Source organism: Triticum urartu, chromosome 2 (genome assembly GCF_003073215.2).
Source record: "Triticum urartu cultivar G1812 chromosome 2, Tu2.1, whole genome shotgun sequence".
In the NCBI taxonomy this organism is placed as follows: Eukaryota; Viridiplantae; Streptophyta; class Magnoliopsida; order Poales; family Poaceae; genus Triticum; species Triticum urartu.
Window position 1 is genome coordinate 655,940,167 of NC_053023.1, and position 16,902 is coordinate 655,957,068.

Genomic DNA, 16,902 nt, shown 5'->3' on the forward strand with positions numbered 1-16,902 from the left:
TCATCAAAGGAGTCGTCCAGTTCAATGGTAGAACTCTCATTCTCCCCATTGAACAGCTTGTCGAAGTACTCCCGCCATCTATGCTTAATCTCCTCGTCCTTCACCAAGAGTTGGCCTGCTCCATCCTTGATGCATTTGACTTGGCCAATATCCCTCGTCTTCCTCTCTCGGATCTTGGCCATCTTATAGATGTCCCTTTCACCTTCCTTCATGCCTAACCGTTGGTAGAGGTCCTCATATGCCCGACCCCTTGCTTCACCAACAGCTCGCTTTGCGGCCTTCTTCGCCATCTTGTACTTCTCTATGTTGTCTGCACTCCTATCCAGGTATAGGCGTTTGAAGCAATCTTTCTTCTCTTTAATCGCCTTCTGGACATCATCATTCCACCACCAGGTATCCTTATCTTCGCTTCTCCTTCCCCTGGACACTCCAAGCTCCTCCAAGGCCACCTTACGAATGCAAGTCGCCATCTTCGTCCACACATTGTTCGCATCTCCTCCTTCCTCCCAAGGGCCCTCCTTAATGACCCTCTCCTTGAACGCTAGAGCTACCTCCCCCTTGAGGTTCCACCACTTCGTTCTAGCGACTTTGGCACGCTTATCCCGCTGGACACGAATCCGAAAGCGGAAGTCAGCAACCACCAGCTTATGCTGGGGTACAACACTCTCTCCAGGTATCACCTTACAGTCTAGGCACGCACGCCTATCTTCTCTTCTCGAGAGGATGAAATCAATCTGGCTAGAGTGTTGGCCACTACTAAAAGTCACCAGATGTGATTCTCTCTTTCTAAAGAGGGTGTTAGCTACAATCATGTTGTAGGCTAGAGCAAAGCTTAAGACATCTTCTCCTTCTTGATTCCTGATGCCATAGCCAAAGCCCCCGTGCGCCCCTTCAAAACCTGTGTTAGATGTAGCCACGTGGCCATTGAGGTCTCCTCCTATGAAGAGCTTCTCACCAATCGGTACACTCCTAACCATGTCTTCCAGGCCTTCCCAGAACTCCCTCTTGGTGTTCTCATTGTGGCCTACTTGCGGGGTATACGCGCTGATAACATTGAGAACCAAGTCCTCAACTACCAGCTTGACCAGGATAATCCGGTCCCCACGTCTCTTGACGTCTACCACTCCATACTTGAGGCTCTTGTTGATCAAGATGCCTACGCCATTTCTGTTTGCAGCCGTCCCTGTGTACCACAGCTTGAAGCCGGTATCCTCCACATCCTTCGCCTTCTGTCCTCTCCATTTGGTTTCTTGGACGCAAAGGATATCAACACCTCTCCTCACCGCTGCATCAACAAGCTCCCGAAGCTTCCCTGTCAGAGACCCTACGTTCCAGCTACCTAAGCGAATCCTCCTAGGCTCGGCTAGCTTCCTTACCCTTCGCACTCGTCGAGTCAAATGCGAAGACCCTTGCCCATTTTCCACTACATCCGGGCACCGATGTAGCGCGCCACTAAGGATGCGACGACCCGATCCTCGCTCACTTGCCACCGTATCCGAATCAAGATACAGCGCGCCACCTTGGGGGTGACGGCCCGGCCCTTGCCCATTTTTCACCACACCCGGGTTCCGATGTAGCGCGTCGCTGAGAGGGTTACGCCCCAACGAAAATCTTTTGGGTTTCATCTTCATAAGAGTGGCTAAGTTTTTACTTTGGCTCGCCAAGCCTATCACAACCCTCCTCCTTTACCCGGGCTTGGGACCGGCTATGTTGAGACAACATAGGCAGAGTTAAATACCTTCTTTTTAGACAAACTCTTAAAATACCTCTGTCTACGAGGCTTCTTTTTCTTTTTCTTTCTGAGGGGGGTGTACGCTAGACAGAAGTGGAGGGGCCAACGTGGCCCTTGAAGTAGTGTAGAATGTAGGCCTGATAAGGCCCAGTATTTCGCTGCTACCGATTGCGGCCCAATATCAGCCACTGTCTCCTACGCCGCTTAACATTTCTGATTCCCCATCGCCGCCTACGCCGCTGAGAAGCGCCGTCTCCATGAACAACTGCAGCCTACGGCGCCGCCTCACCCCAAGGTATTTCTCCTCGCGCGCACGGAGACATCGCGACCTACTTCCCCATCAATTTGTCCTTCTCCCCAAGATTAATTTGTCCTTCTCCCCATCAATTTGTTCTTTGAAGCGGCGCCATGGAGGAGAAGAGCTCTGGGTCTGGGCAGAAGAAAGAAGCGAGCACGGCCAACCTGCCGGCGGAGGATGCAGTGCTTGTTCCTTTAAGCGGCGCCATGGAGGAGAAGAGTTCTGGGTCTGGGCAGAAGAAAGAGGCGAGCACGACCAACCTTCCGGCGGAGGAGGCAGTGCCGGCAGCGGCCAGCCTCCTCTCGGAAGACCTCATCTTTGAGATCCTCTCCCGCCTCCCCGCCAGATCCCTCCACCGCTTCAAGTGCGTCTCCCCGTCCTGGCGCGACCTCATCGCCAACCCCGCCAACCGCAATAAGCTGGCCCAAACCCTCGCCGGCTTCGTCTACAGCACCTACGACAGGGTTGACCCCCGCTTCCAGCGCTTCCACTTCGCCAACGTCTCCGTCGGCGCAGCCCCGCCGGCCGACCTGTCCCTCCCTTTCTTGCCACACAACAAATACTGGTACATCGCCCAGCTGGACACCTGCAATGGCCTCCTCCTCTGCCTTGCCTACATGGCCCCTTCTCCTTCCACGGACATGGATTCGACGGTTGAACCCCATTTCGTCGTGTGCAATCCGGCCATCGAGAGGTGGGTCGACCTGCCCCCTATCCCAGAGGTGCGAAGCGACCATCGCATCTTCGCTCGTTTGGCTTTTGATCCAGCAGCGTCGTCCCATTTCCATGTTCTTCAGTTTGAGGAGACCGTTCTGGAGAAACGCATCACGGGAGTGAACATCTATTCTTCACAAACTGGAGCCTGGAAGCATAGACAAAGCCGGTTGGTTGAGAGAATTAGCCTGTGCACTGGCCTTACAAGTGTCTTCATCCACGATATGCTGCACTTGCTTGGTGTGCGGAAATCCATGAAGAAAAACGACGATGCGGTGCTGGTAGCAGTGGACATGGAAGGGCAGGTGTGGAAGACTATCTGTGTGCCATCAGGTGGCTTGAGTTTTAGAATTGGATTGTCACAGGGGTGCTTGCACTATGCTACCACACCCCTAGCTACTGTCGACAAGAACCAGAAGAAGAAAAGTAAGGAGAGTAACACACTGATAGCATCACTCTGGTGCATGGAGGATTATGATAGTAAACAATGGATCCTGAAGCATAGTGTCAGCAATGTTGAGTTACAGAGCGTAACTAGGGTGGAGTACAAGGTGGCTGCTATTCATCCAGACTGTGACATGCTTTTCTTGGATTCATGTGTTGATGATACATTGGCATCATACGATATGCAACATCGGAAATTCCGTCAAATCCTTAATCTTGGGGAAAACAAGGCAACACTATTTGTACCCTATGTTCCACTTTTCTCAGACTCGTTAGCAGGTGCAAATGGGCAGTAGTGTTATCTACAAATCCAAGCTTGTGTTTCCACCAAGAATTTGCTCTTCTGCAAGCTGAACAGTTTGTCTGTTGATTTCTGAATCCACCTAAATTTTGCCATCCAATTGGCTGGTGCTCATGCTTCTGCTAGCTTGATTTTCTGTTTAAAGCAATCCCTGGTAACCTTAAGGATTAAGCATATTGCAATTTCAGAGAACGTTGTTACTGTTGTCTGTGTAGTTATTATCCTGGATACGAAGTCGTTTCATGTGGTTGAATTATTCTGGAATCTGATTTTCTTGGCCATAATATTTAAGGATTATCTGTCCTAGCTCCTAATATTGGTGAGTGTAGTCTGTAAACTTTGAAGTCCTCGGGAGTTCGGTGATGCATTACCATTGAGCATCAAGAATTTTTTATCTACTTTAGCTGTAGCTAAGGAATGCAGTCTGCTGCAGTTTAACTTCTGCTACCCAACTGAATAATTCCATCAACGACGAAAGAAAACACCAGCTTTCCTAAGAAGTTTTCTTGCTGTGTGAGAAAAACAAGAAAAGTCTACTTCTACCCTATGTTCTTCTGTTCTTGGAGTCATCAGTAGTGCAGATGGGCAGTAGTGTTATCCACAGACCACATTTGTGCTTCCTCCAAAAATTGGCTCTTTCCTAGGCTGAATTATTTGCCTCTTGATTTGTGAATCAACTTAAATAATGCTGTTCAATTCCTCAAAAAAATGCTGTTCAATCTGCTAGTGCTTACATTCCAGCTAGCCTGATTCTTTGTTCCGAGCCATGCCTGCTGCTTAGAGAGTAAGCATATTATAATTGCAAAAACAACATGGTTGCTATTGTTGTTTCTAGCTATTGCCATAGACATGAATCTGTTCCATGTGGCTTGGTAAAACTGTGATCTGGCTTTCTTGGCCATAATATTTAAGGAATATGATTGCCCAAAACTCAAATATTAGTTAGTGTACTGAAAGTCTTAACCAGAATTTTCCTGTATCTATTTGATCCTGGTCCTCAGCGATAATGAACTGCATTAAACAATTTCCTTTCATCTAGTTTTGCTGTAGCTAATGAATCATGGTGAATCCAGTTGAACTTCGTCGGTTACGTTGGATCATGTAATCTTGATATATTTTTTGCTCTTGGTCACTGTTGAAATGCCTATTTGATCTTAGTCCTAAGCGGTAATGCACTGTGACTATAGATAATTAATGAGTTCTGATGAATCCAGTGGAACTTCTTTTGACCACCTGACCCTGTTTACCGAGGATCAAGTAGTCTCGATACATTTGTGGCTGTGCATCAGGTGATAAACCAAAGGTAAATGCCATGTAGTCTTGTCTGTGGACTGTGGTTCGTGCATAAGAGTTGAGAGGGGGATTTTGGCAGGTGCCAAGGCATTTGTGTCCGTGCTAGAAATTTGGTACACGTTAAGATAATACTATGGAGATGTTTCTTTCTGTGTGAAGCAACTTATTCCGTGGCATCGACACACTTTGGAAATCTTTCGTGTTTTCCGTGAGAGATCGTGAGATTCACCGGGCATCATGGTTGATCACATGGTTATAAGATCCATTTCACTCCATGGTTCAGCATTTGGTCTGCTTTGAAGTTTCTCTCAAGCCAGTCTCGTGGAAAATGAGACAAGCAGCCAGCACCAGCATGTTTTGGGCGTGACCCCTGAAGGTAGAGCTTTGTTGAGGGACATCATATGATCGATATTCCAGTCAATTCCATGCACCTGCGCAACTTGTTCTTTCTTTTTAGCATGCAACTTGTTGATGTCGGCTCTTGATCATGACCTGTATGTACCTGTCTCCAGACTCCGTAGAAATGAGGATAAATATTGGTTTCTTTCAGTGACAACTTTTTTCTAGTGGAGAAGTTAGGACTAGAGCACGTGCTCTGAGGTGGGAAACACTGTTTTCTGGTGGAAACAAATTCTTAAACAATTGCATACTCAAGCCGTCAATACAATTGTCGTAGAAAAGCAGCATGTCACCGATTGCACAAAATAGATCATGTTTATAGTGCCAAAAAAACACTAAACATTATTTCACCCACACGGCATGCAAAAATGTTATTTTCCAATGAAAACTTGCTGAGGGATAGGGCAGTTTGCTAGTGTGGTAAATATATTATTTTCTTTACATTTTTTTCTGACATTTCGGAAGTACTCCTACGGTCCTACCATGGTTTACATCCCAGGAGCAAAGCCAAACCGCTTACAGGCGCGCATCCTTGACCGAATGATTCGGCCAGTCAACCATGCGTCCACGCCTGAGCACCTTCCCCGAAGCTGCCAACCCCCAGGTTCTTGTACATAACAAACTCTTCAGTTCATGGCAGCCATGCGATGCGAGCAATGGTAACACAAATGTCAGCGGTGAGCGCCGCTTTCGCCCTCCGCTCACTGCCTTTCCTCTTCCTGCTCCTCGTCGCCAACAGCAAAGCCACCATGCTAAACATCACCAACCGATGCTCCTACACCGTGTGGCCGGCCGCTGTGCCAATCGGCGGTGGCGTGCAGCTCGACCCGGGGAAGTCATGGACCCTCAACGTATCCGGCCTCACCTCCAGCGGACGCCTATGGGCGCGCACGTGTTGGGGAACGTAGCAGAAATTTAAAATTTTCTAAGCATCATCAAGATCAATCTATGGAGTAATCTAGCAACGAGGGGAAGGAGAGTGCATCTACATAACCTTGTAGATCGCTAAATGGAAGCGTTCAAGTGAACGGGGTTGATGGAGTCATACTCGTCGTGATCCAAATCACCGATGATCCTAGTGCCGAACGGACGGCACCTCCGTGTTCAACACACGTACAGCCCGGTGACGTCTCCTACGCCTTGATCCAGCAAGGGGAGAAGGAGAGGTTGGGGAAGACTCCATCCAGCAGCAGCACGACGGCGTGGTGGTGGTGGAGGAGCGTGGTACTCCAGCAGGGCTTCGCCAAGCACCGCAAGAAACGAGGAGGGAGAGGGGTAGGGCTGCGCCAAGAAGGAGATTGAATCGTGTCTATGGCAGCCCAAAAGCTCAAGTATATATAGGGGGAGGGGAGGGGCTGCGCCCCCACCTAGGTTTCCACCCCTAGGGGTGGCGGCCAGCCCTAGATCCCATTTAGGGGGGTGGCCAAGGGGGGAGAGAGGGGAGCGCACCACTAGGTGGGCCTTAGGCCCATCTGAGCCTAGGGTTTGCCCCCTTCCACTCTCCCTTGTGCCTTGGGCCTTGATGGGGGGCGCACCAGCCCACCAGGGGCTGGTCTCCTCCCACACTTGGCCCATGCAGCCCTCCGGGGCTGGTGGCCCCATTTGGTGGACCACCGGGACCCTCCCGGTGGTTCCGGTACATTACCGATAAAACCCGAAACTTTTCCGGCGACCAAAACAGGACTTCCCATATATAAATATTTACCTCCGGACCATTTCGGAACTCCTCGTGACGTCCGGGATCTCATCCGGGACTCCGAACAACATTCGGTAACCACGTATATCTATTCCCTATAACCTAGCGTCATCGAACCTTAAGTGTGTAGACCCTACGGGTTCGGGAACCATGCAGACATGACCGAGATAACTCTCCGGTCAATAACCAACATCGGGATCTGGATACCCATGTTGGCTCCCACATGTTCCACGATGATCTCATCGGATGAACCACGATGTCGCGGATTCAATCAACCCCGTATACAATTCCCTTTGTCTATCGGTACGATACTTGCCCGAGATTCGATCGTCGGTATCCCAATACCTTGTTCAATCTCGTTACTGGCAAGTCTCTTTACTCGTTCCGTAACACATCATCCCGTGATCAACTCCTTGATCACATTGTGCACATTATGATGATGTCCTACCGAGTGGGCCCAGAGATACCTCTCTGTTTACACGGAGTGACAAATCCCAGTCTCGATTCGTGCCAACCCAACAGACACTTTCGGAGATACCTGTAGTGTACCTTTATAGCCACCCAGTTACGTTGTGACGTTTGGCACACCCAAAGCACTCCTACGGTATCCGGGAGTTGCACAATCTCATGGTCTAAGGAAATGATACTTGACATTAGAAAAGCTTCAGCATACGAACTACATGATCTTGTGCTAGGCTTAGGATTGGGTCTTGTCCATCACATCATTCTCCTAATGATGTGATCCCGTTATCAACGACATCCAATGTCCATGGACAGGAAACCGTAACCATCTATTGATCAACGAGCTAGTCAACTAGAGGCTTACTAGGGACATGGTGTTGTCTATGTATCCACACATGTATCTGAGTTTCCTATCAATACAATTCTAGCATGGATAATAAACGATTATCATGAACAAGGAAATATAATAATAACCAATTTATTATTGCCTCTAGGGCATATTTCCAACAGTCTCCCACTTGCAATAGAGTTAATAATCCAGTTCACATCAATATGTGATTAACACTCAAGGTCACATCCCCATGTGACTAACACCCAAAGAGTTCTGGGTTTGATCATGTTATGCTTGTGAGAGAGGTTTTAGTCAATGGGTCTGCAGTATTCAGATTCGTATGTACTTCGCAAATTTCTATGTCATCTTGTAGATGCAACTACTACGCTACATTTGGAGCCATTTCAAATAACTGTTCTACTTGGAGCTATTCTAAATTGTTGCTCCATTATACGTATCCGGTATCTCTACTCAGAGCTATCCGGATAGGTGTTAAGCTTGCATCGACATAACTCTTTACGCCGAACTCTTTATCACCTCCATAACCGAGAAACATATCCTTATTCCTCTAAGGATAATTTAGACCGTTATCTGGTGATCTACTCCTAGATCACCTTTGTACCCTCTTGCCAAATATGTGGCAAGGCACACATCAGGTGTGGTACTCAGCATGGCATACCGTATGGAGCCTATGAAGAAAGCATAGGGGACGACCTTCGTCCTTCCTCTTTCTTTTGCCGTGGTCGAGCTTTAAGTCTTAACTTCATACCTTACAACTCAGGCAAGAACTCCTTCTTTGACTGATCCATCTTGAACACCTTCAAGATCATGTCAAGTTATGTGCTCATTTGAAAGTACCATTAGGTGTTTTGATCTATCCTTATAGATCTTGATGCTCAATGTTCAAGTAGCTTAATCTAGGCTTTCCATTGAAAAACACTTTCCAAATAACCCTATATGCTTTCCAGAAATTCTACGTCATTTCTGATCGACAACATATACTCATCAGAAATTCTATAGTGCTCCCACTCACTTCTTTGGAAATACAAGTTTCTCATAAACTTTGTATACACCCAAAAACTTTGATCATCTCATCGAAGCATACATTCCAACTCCGAGATGCTTACTCTAGTCCTTAGAAGGATTGCTGGAGCTTTGCATACTTGTTAGCATCTTTCAGGATTGACAAAACCTTCCGGTTGTATCACATACAACCTTTCCTCAGGAAAATCGTCGAGGAAACAATGTTTTGACATCCTATTTGCAAGATTTCATAAATAATGCAGTAATCGCTAATATAATTCCAACAGACTCTTAGCATCGCTACGAGTGAGAAAGTCTCATCGTAGTCAACTCCTTGAACTTGTCGGAAAACATCTTAACGACAAGTCGAGCTTTCTTAATGGTGATACTTACCATCATTGTCCGTCTTCCTTTTAAAACCCATATGTACCTAACAGCCTTACGACCATCAAGTAGTTCTTCCAAAGTCTACACTTTGTTTTCATATATGGATCCTCTCTCGGATTATATGGCCTCGAGCCATTTTGGAATCCAGGCCCACCATCGCTTCTCCATAGCTCGTAGGTTCATTGTTGTCTAGCAACATGACTTCTAAGACAGGATTACGTACCACTCTGAAGTAGTACGCATCCTTGTCATCCCACGAGGTTTGGTAGTAACTTGATCTGAAGTTTCATGATCACTATCATAAGCTTCCACTTCAATTGGTGTAGGTGCCACAGGAACAACTCCCTGTGCCCTGCCACACACTAGTTGAAGAGACGGTTCAATAACCTCATCAAGTCTCCACCATCCTCCCACTCAATTCTTTCGAGAGAAACTTTTCCTCGGGAAAGGACCCGATTCTAGAAACAATCCCTTATTGCTTTCGGATCTGAGACAAGAGGTACACCCAACTGTTTTGGGTGTCCTATGAAGATGCATTTATCTTCTTTGGGTTCGAGCTTGTCAGCCTGAAACTTTTCACATAAGCGTCGCAGCCCCAAACCTTTTAACAAATGACAGCTTAGGTTTCTCTAAACCATAGTTCATACGGTGTCATCTCATCAGAATTACGTGGTGCCCTATTTAAAGTGAATGTGGTTGTCTCTAATGCCTAACCCATAAACTATCATGGTAATTCGATAAGAGACATCATGGTATGCATCGTATCCAATAGGGTGCAGTTATGATGTTCGGACACACCATCATACTATGGTGTTTCAGGCTGTGTTAGTTGTGAAACAATTTCCACAATGTCTTAATTCTGTGCCAAACTCGTAATTCAGATATTCATCTCTATGATCATATCATAGATATTTTATCCTCTTGTCACGACGATCTCTCACCTTCACCCTGAAATTACTTGAACCTTTCAATAATTCAGACTCGTGATTCATCAAGTAAATATACTCAACATCTACTCAAATCATCTGTGAAGTAAGAACATAACGATATCCACTACACGCCTCAGCACTCATTGGACTGCACACATCAAAATGTATTACTTCCAACAAGTTGCTTTCTTTGTTCCATTTTACTGAAAACGAGGCTTTCAGTCATCTTGCCCATGTGGTATGATTTGCATGTCTCAAGTGATTCAAAATCAAGTGAGTCCAAACGGTCCATTTGCATGGAGTTTCTTCATGCATATACACCAATAGACATGGTTCGCATGTCTCAAACTTTTCAAAAACGAGTGAGCCCAAAGATCCATCAACATGGAGCTTCTTCATGCGTTTTATACCGATATGACTTAAGTGGCAGTGCCACAAGCAGGTGGTACTATCATTACTATCTTATATCTTTTGGCATGAACATGTGTATCACTATGATCGAGATTCAATAAACCATTCGTTTTAGGTGCAAGACCATTGAAGGTATTATTCAAATAAACAGAGTAACCATTATTCTCCTTAAATGAATAACCATATTGCGATAGACATAATCCAATCATGTCTATGCTCAATGCAAACACCAATCTCGATGGTAGAGGGAGCGTGCGATGCTTGATCACATCAAGCTTGGGAAAAACTTCCAACACATATCGCCAGCTCACCTTTAGCTAGTCTCCGTTTACTCCGCAGCCTTTTATTTCGAGTTTACTAACACTTAGCAACCGAACTGGTATCTAATACCATGGTGCTACTAGGAGTACTAGTAAAGTACACATTAACACAATGTATATCCAATATACTTCTATCGACCTTGCCAGCCTTCTCATCTACCAAGTATCTAGGGTAATTCTGCTCCAGTGGCTGTTCCCCTTATTACAGAAGCACTTAGTCTCGGGTTTGGGTTCAACCTTGGGTTTCTTCACTAGAGCAGCAGCTGATTTGTCGTTTCATGAAGTATCCCTTCTTGCCCTTGCCCTTCTTGAAACTAGTGGTTTCACCAACCATCAACAATTGATGCTCCTTCTTGATTTCTACTTTTGTGGTGTCAAACATCGCGAATATCTCAAGGATCATCATATATGTCCCTGATATATTATAGTTCATCACGAAGCTCTAGCAGCTTGGTGGTAATGCGTTCGGAGAAACATCACTATCTCATCTGGAAGATCAACTCCCACTCGATTCAAATGATTGTTGTACTCAGACAATCTGAGCACAAGCTCAACAATTGAGCTTTTCTCCCTTAGTTTGCAGGCTAAGAAAATCGTCGGAGGTCTTATACCTCTTGACATGGGCACGAGCCTGAAATCCCAATTTCAGCCCTCGAAACATCTCATATGTTTCGCGACGTTTCAAAACGTCTTCGGTGCCTCAACTCTAAACCGTTTAACTGAACTATCACGTAGTTATCAAAATGTGTATGTGAGATGTTCGCAACATCCACAGACGACGTTCGAGGTTCAGCACACTGAGCGGTGCATTAAGGACACAAGCCTTCTATGAAGCAATGAGGACAATCCTCAGTTTACGGACCTAGTCCGCATAATTGCTACTATCAACTTTCAACTAAATTTTCTCCAGGAACATATCTAAATAGTAGAACTGAAGCGCGAGCCATGACATAATTTGCGAAGACCTTTTTGACTATGTTCAGGATAATTAAGTTCATCTTATGAACTCCCACTCAGATAGACATCCCTCTAGTCATCTAAGTGATTACATGATCCGAGTCAACTAGGCCGTGTCCGATCATCACGTGAGACGGACTAGTCAACATCGGTGAACATCTTCATGTTGATCGTATCTTCTATACGACTCATGTTCGACCTTTCAGTCTTCCGTGTTCCGAGGCCATGTCTGTACATGCTAGGCTCGTCAAGTCAACCTAAGTGTTTGCATGTGTAAATCTGTCTTACACCCGTTGTATGTGAACGTTGGAATCTATCACACCCGATCATCAGGTGGTGCTTCGAAACAACGAACTGTCGCAACGGTGCACAGTTAGGGGGGAACACTTTCTTGAAATTATTATGAGGGATCATCTTATTTACTACCGTCGTTCTAAGTAAACAAGATGTAAAAACATGATAAACATCACATGCAATCAAATACTAGTGACATGATATGGCCAATATCATATAGCTCCTTTGGTCTCCATCTTGGGGCTCCATGATCATCTTGTCACCGGCATGACACCATGATCTCCATCATCATGATCTCCATCATCGTGTCTCCATGAAGTTGCTCGCCAACTATTACTTCTACTACTATGGCTAACACGTTTAGCAATAAAGTAAAGTAATTTACATGGCGTTTCTCAATGACACGCAGGTCATACAAAAAATAAAGACAACTCCTATGGCTCCTGCCGGTTGTCATACTCATCGACATGCAAGTCGTGATTCCTATTACAAGAACATGATCTCATACATCACATATATATCATTCATCACATCCTTTGGCCATATCACATCACAAAACACTTGCTGCAAAAACAAGTTAGACGTCCTCTAATTGTTGTTGCAAGTTTTTACGTGGCTGGTATAGGTTTCTAGCAAGAACGTTTCTTACCTACGCCAAAACCACAACGTGAATTGACAATTTCTATTTACCCTTCATAAGGACCCTGTTCATCGAATCCGATCCGACTAAAGTGGGAGAGACAGACACCCGCCAGCCACCTTATTCAACTAGTGCATGTCAGTCGGTGGAACCGGTCTCACGTAAGCGTACGTGTAAGGTTGGTCCGGGCCGCTTCATCCCACGATGCCGCCGAATCAAGATAAGACTAGTAACGGCAAGATAATTGACAATATCGACGCCCACAACTACTTTGTGTTCTACTCGTGCATAGTAACTACGCATAGACCTGGCTCATGATGCCACTGTTGGGGAACGTAGCAGAAATTCAAAATTTTCTACGCATCACCAAGATCAATCTATGGAGTAATCTAGCAACGAGGGGAAGGAGAGTGCATCTACATACCCTTGTAGATCTCTAAGCGGAAGCGTTCAAGTGAACGGGGTTGATGGAGTCGTACTCGTCGTGATCCAAATCACCGATGATCCTAGTGCCGAATGGACGGCACCTCCGTGTTCAACACACGTACAGCCCGGTGACGTCTCCTACGCCTTGATCCAGCAAGGGGAGAAGGAGAGGTTGGGGAAGACTCCATCCAGCAGCAGCACGACGACATGGTGGTGGTGGAGGAGCGTGGTACTCCAGCAGGGCTTCGCCAAGCACCGCAAGAAACGAGGAGGGAGAGGGGTAGGGCTGCGCCAAGAAGGAGATTGAATCGTGTCTATGGCAGCCCAAAACCTCAAGTATATATAGGGGGAGGGGAGGGGATGCGCCCCCACCTAGGTTTCCACCCCTAGGGGTGGCGGCCAGCCCTAGATCCCATCTAGGGGGGCGGTCAAGGGGGGAGAGAGGGGGCGCACCACTAGGTGGGCCTTAGGCCCATCTGAGCCTAGGGTTTGCCCCCTTCCACTCTCCCTTGTGCCTTGGGCCTTGATGGGGGGCGCACCAGCCCACCAGGGGCTGGTCTCCTCCCACACTTGGCCCATGCAGCCCTCCGGGGCTGGTGGCCCCACTTGGTGGACCACCGGGACGGTCCCGGTACATTACCGATAAAACCCGAAACTTTTCCGGCGACCAAAACAGGACTTCCCATATATAAATCTTTACCTCCGGACCATTCCGAAACTCCTCGTGACGTCCGAGATGTCATCCGGGACTCCGAACAACATTCGGTAACCACGTATATCTATTCCCTATAACCTAGCGTCATCGAACCTTAAGTGTGTAGACCCTACGGGTTCGGGAACCATGCAGACATGACCGAGATAACTCTCCGGTCAATAACCAACAGCGGGATCTGGATACCCATGTTGGCTCCCACATGTTCCACGATGATCTCATCGGATGAACCACGATGTCGCGGATTCAATCAATCCCGTATACAATTCCCTTTGTCTATCGGTACGATACTTTCCCGAGATTCGATCGTCGGTATCCCGATACCTTGTTCAATCTCGTTACCGGCAAGTCTCTTTACTCGTTCCGTAACACATCATCCCGTGATCAACTCCTTGATCACATTGTGCACATTATGATGATGTCCTACCGAGTGGGCCCAGAGATACCTCTCCGTTTACACGGAGTGACAAATCCCAGTCTCGATTCGTGCCAATCCAACAGACACTTTCGGAGATACCTGTAGTGTACCTTTATAGCCACCCAGTTACGTTGTGACGTTTGGCACACCCAAAGCACTCCTACGGTATCCGGGAGTTGCACAATCTCATGGTCTAAGGAAATGATACTTGACATTAGAAAAGCTTCAGCATACGAACTACATGATCTTGTGCTAGGCTTAGGATTGGGTCTTGTCCATCACATCATTCTCCTAATGATGTGATCCCGTTATCAACGACATCCAATGTCCATGGTCAGGAAACCGTAACCATCTATTGATCAACGAGCTAGTCAACTAAGGCTTACTAGGGACATGGTGTTGTCTATGTATCCACTCATGTATCTGAGTTTCCTATCAATACAATTCTAGCATGGATAATAAACGATTATCATGAACAAGGAAATATAATAATAACAAATTTATTATTGCCTCTAGGGCATATTTCCAATAGCACGGGCTGCTCATTCGACGGCAAAGGCGACGGTTCATGCCAGACGGGCGACTGCGGCGGCACGCTCGCCTGCACGGACTACGGCCAGCCGCCGGTCACGCTAGCCGAGTTCACGACCGGCCAGGACCAGATGGAAGATTTCTTCGATATCTCCCTCGTCAACGGCTTCAACGTGCCCATGGATTTCCTGCCGGTGCCAGCAAAGGGAGGGCCAGGGTGCAGCAAGGGGCCGCGCTGTGAAGCCAACATAACGTCGCGGTGCCCGACTGAGCTGCAGGCTCCGGGAGGCTGCAACAACGCGTGCATCGGGAACGGGACGAGCAACTGCGAACCCACCACCTACACCGTCTTCTTCAAGCATATGTGCCCGGACGCCTATACCGACTACAACGACTCTACTTGCCCGACGGGAACCAACTACCAGGTCATCTTCTGTCCCCCGTTCAATCTAACAGTTGCACCGGCACCCGCGAGCTCTCTGCCTGCACCTATTGGGCCATCGTGCAAGAGGCTGAAATCCTCTGTCCTAAGAAGCCATGCTGTGATTATAATAGCTCCTGTGGGTGGTTTCATTTTGCTCGCGGTATTGGTTACAATCATTTTCTTCACATGTAAATGTAACCAAAGTGCAAAACGGCACCAGGAGATGGAGGAAGAGGAAGAGTTTGGTGAGCTACAAGGAGCACTAGTAAGGTTCACATTTCAGCAACTACAGGTAGCAACCTGGCAATTCGCAGAAAAGCTTGGGGAAGGAGGATTTGGGTCTATTTTCAAGGGGCAATTTGGTGAAGAAAGAATCGCTGTGAAACGTTTGGACCAAGCTGGCCAGGGGAAGATGCAATTTTTGGCAGAGGTTCAAGCAATCAGCAGCATCCACCAGATCAACCTGGTGAGATTGATCAATTTCTGCGCAGAGAAATCTCATAGGCTCTTGGTATACGAGTATATGCCCAAGAGGTCCTTGGATAGGTGGATTTATAGTCGACGTGACAATAATGCTCCTCTTCTGGATTGGAGCATGCGATGCAAGATTATTACTCACATCGCTAAGGGTCTCTCTTATCTTCATGAAGAGTGCACAAAAAGAATTGCTCATTTGGATGTCAAACCACAAAACATCCTCTTAGATGATAACTACAATGCAAAACTTTCTGATTTTGGACTATGCAAGCTCATTGATAGAGATATTAGCCAAGTGGTTACTCGAATGAGAGGCACGCCTGGATATTTAGCTCCTGAATGGTTGACATCACAAATCACAGAAAAGGCTGATGTTTATAGCTTTGGTGTCGTGGTCATGGAAATCATTTGTTCGAGAAAGAACCTTGACATCTCTCAATCTGAAGAAAACATCCATCTTATTACACTAGTGGAAGAAAAAGTGAAGAGTGGTCGGTTGGTAGATTTGATTGACAAGAGCAGTACCGACATGCAAGCACACAAGCAAGATGTAATTGAGATGATGAAGCTTGCGATGTGGTGTTTACAGACTGAGTGCAGAAACAGACCTAATATGTTCGATGTTGTAAAATTATTGGAAGGTGGTGACATGAAAGCAAACACTAACATAAGTAATAACTTTGTTGCAACAAGTCCAACAAAGTTTGGCATGGCTGGAAATCTGAGCTACTCAGATTCACCTTAGGTCTTAGATCTATCAGGCTAAGGTGAATTGAGAGAACCCCAAGAACATATGCAATTAGACCGCAAGCAAGAGACTTTTTGTCTAAATGTATAATGTTTAACTTCTTTGATTTAGAAAAAACAACCTAGCTAAGACCAAACATGGTGGTAGTGATAGACCGATGGTTGGTGGTAGCTTCTCATCACTAACCGGCCAAGTGGCCCGTCAATGATAAAGAAGTCATCACTGGCCCAAAACAGATGGGCCAATCGTGCGTCAATGATGATATGATTTGACCGGTCAGTGCTATCCACGCCTGTAGTAGTGGGAGTCCCCAAGTGTCTTTACCCAAACCATAGATGAGAGGTCACACAGTTGTTAAGAGTATTAGTTAGTTGTATAGCTTGTATGTGTAAAGGCAAGCCCATCCGGCCCATGTAGTTGTGTATATCTTATTATTGCAGAGAAATAGAGAAGGTTGACTTGGCCATTCCCCACTTTATCTAACATGGCATCAGAGCTTGGGCTGTCCAATCCCTAAACTAGCCTCCTCTCTCTC

The 16,902-nt window shown here is 46.5% G+C and overlaps 2 protein-coding genes across 2 annotated transcripts; both read left to right on the forward strand.

Moving 5' to 3' along the window:
• Window positions 1-1,926: 1,926 nt before the first annotated feature.
• On the forward strand, window positions 1,927-3,671 carry LOC125533906 (F-box protein At1g30790-like). The gene is made up of 2 exons (XM_048697234.1): window positions 1,927-2,027; window positions 2,134-3,671. Exons 1-2 carry the CDS (start codon window positions 1,990-1,992, stop codon window positions 3,482-3,484), a joined length of 1,389 nt encoding a protein of 462 aa, XP_048553191.1. The 5' UTR covers window positions 1,927-1,989; the 3' UTR covers window positions 3,485-3,671.
• Window positions 3,672-5,837: 2,166 nt separating this feature from the next.
• Window positions 5,838-16,364, forward strand: LOC125537697 (PR5-like receptor kinase). Its single transcript, XM_048701027.1, has 4 exons — window positions 5,838-6,073; window positions 14,720-15,543; window positions 15,634-16,169; window positions 16,209-16,364. Exons 1-4 carry the CDS (start codon window positions 5,838-5,840, stop codon window positions 16,362-16,364), a joined length of 1,752 nt encoding a protein of 583 aa, XP_048556984.1.
• Window positions 16,365-16,902: the final 538 nt, after the last annotated feature.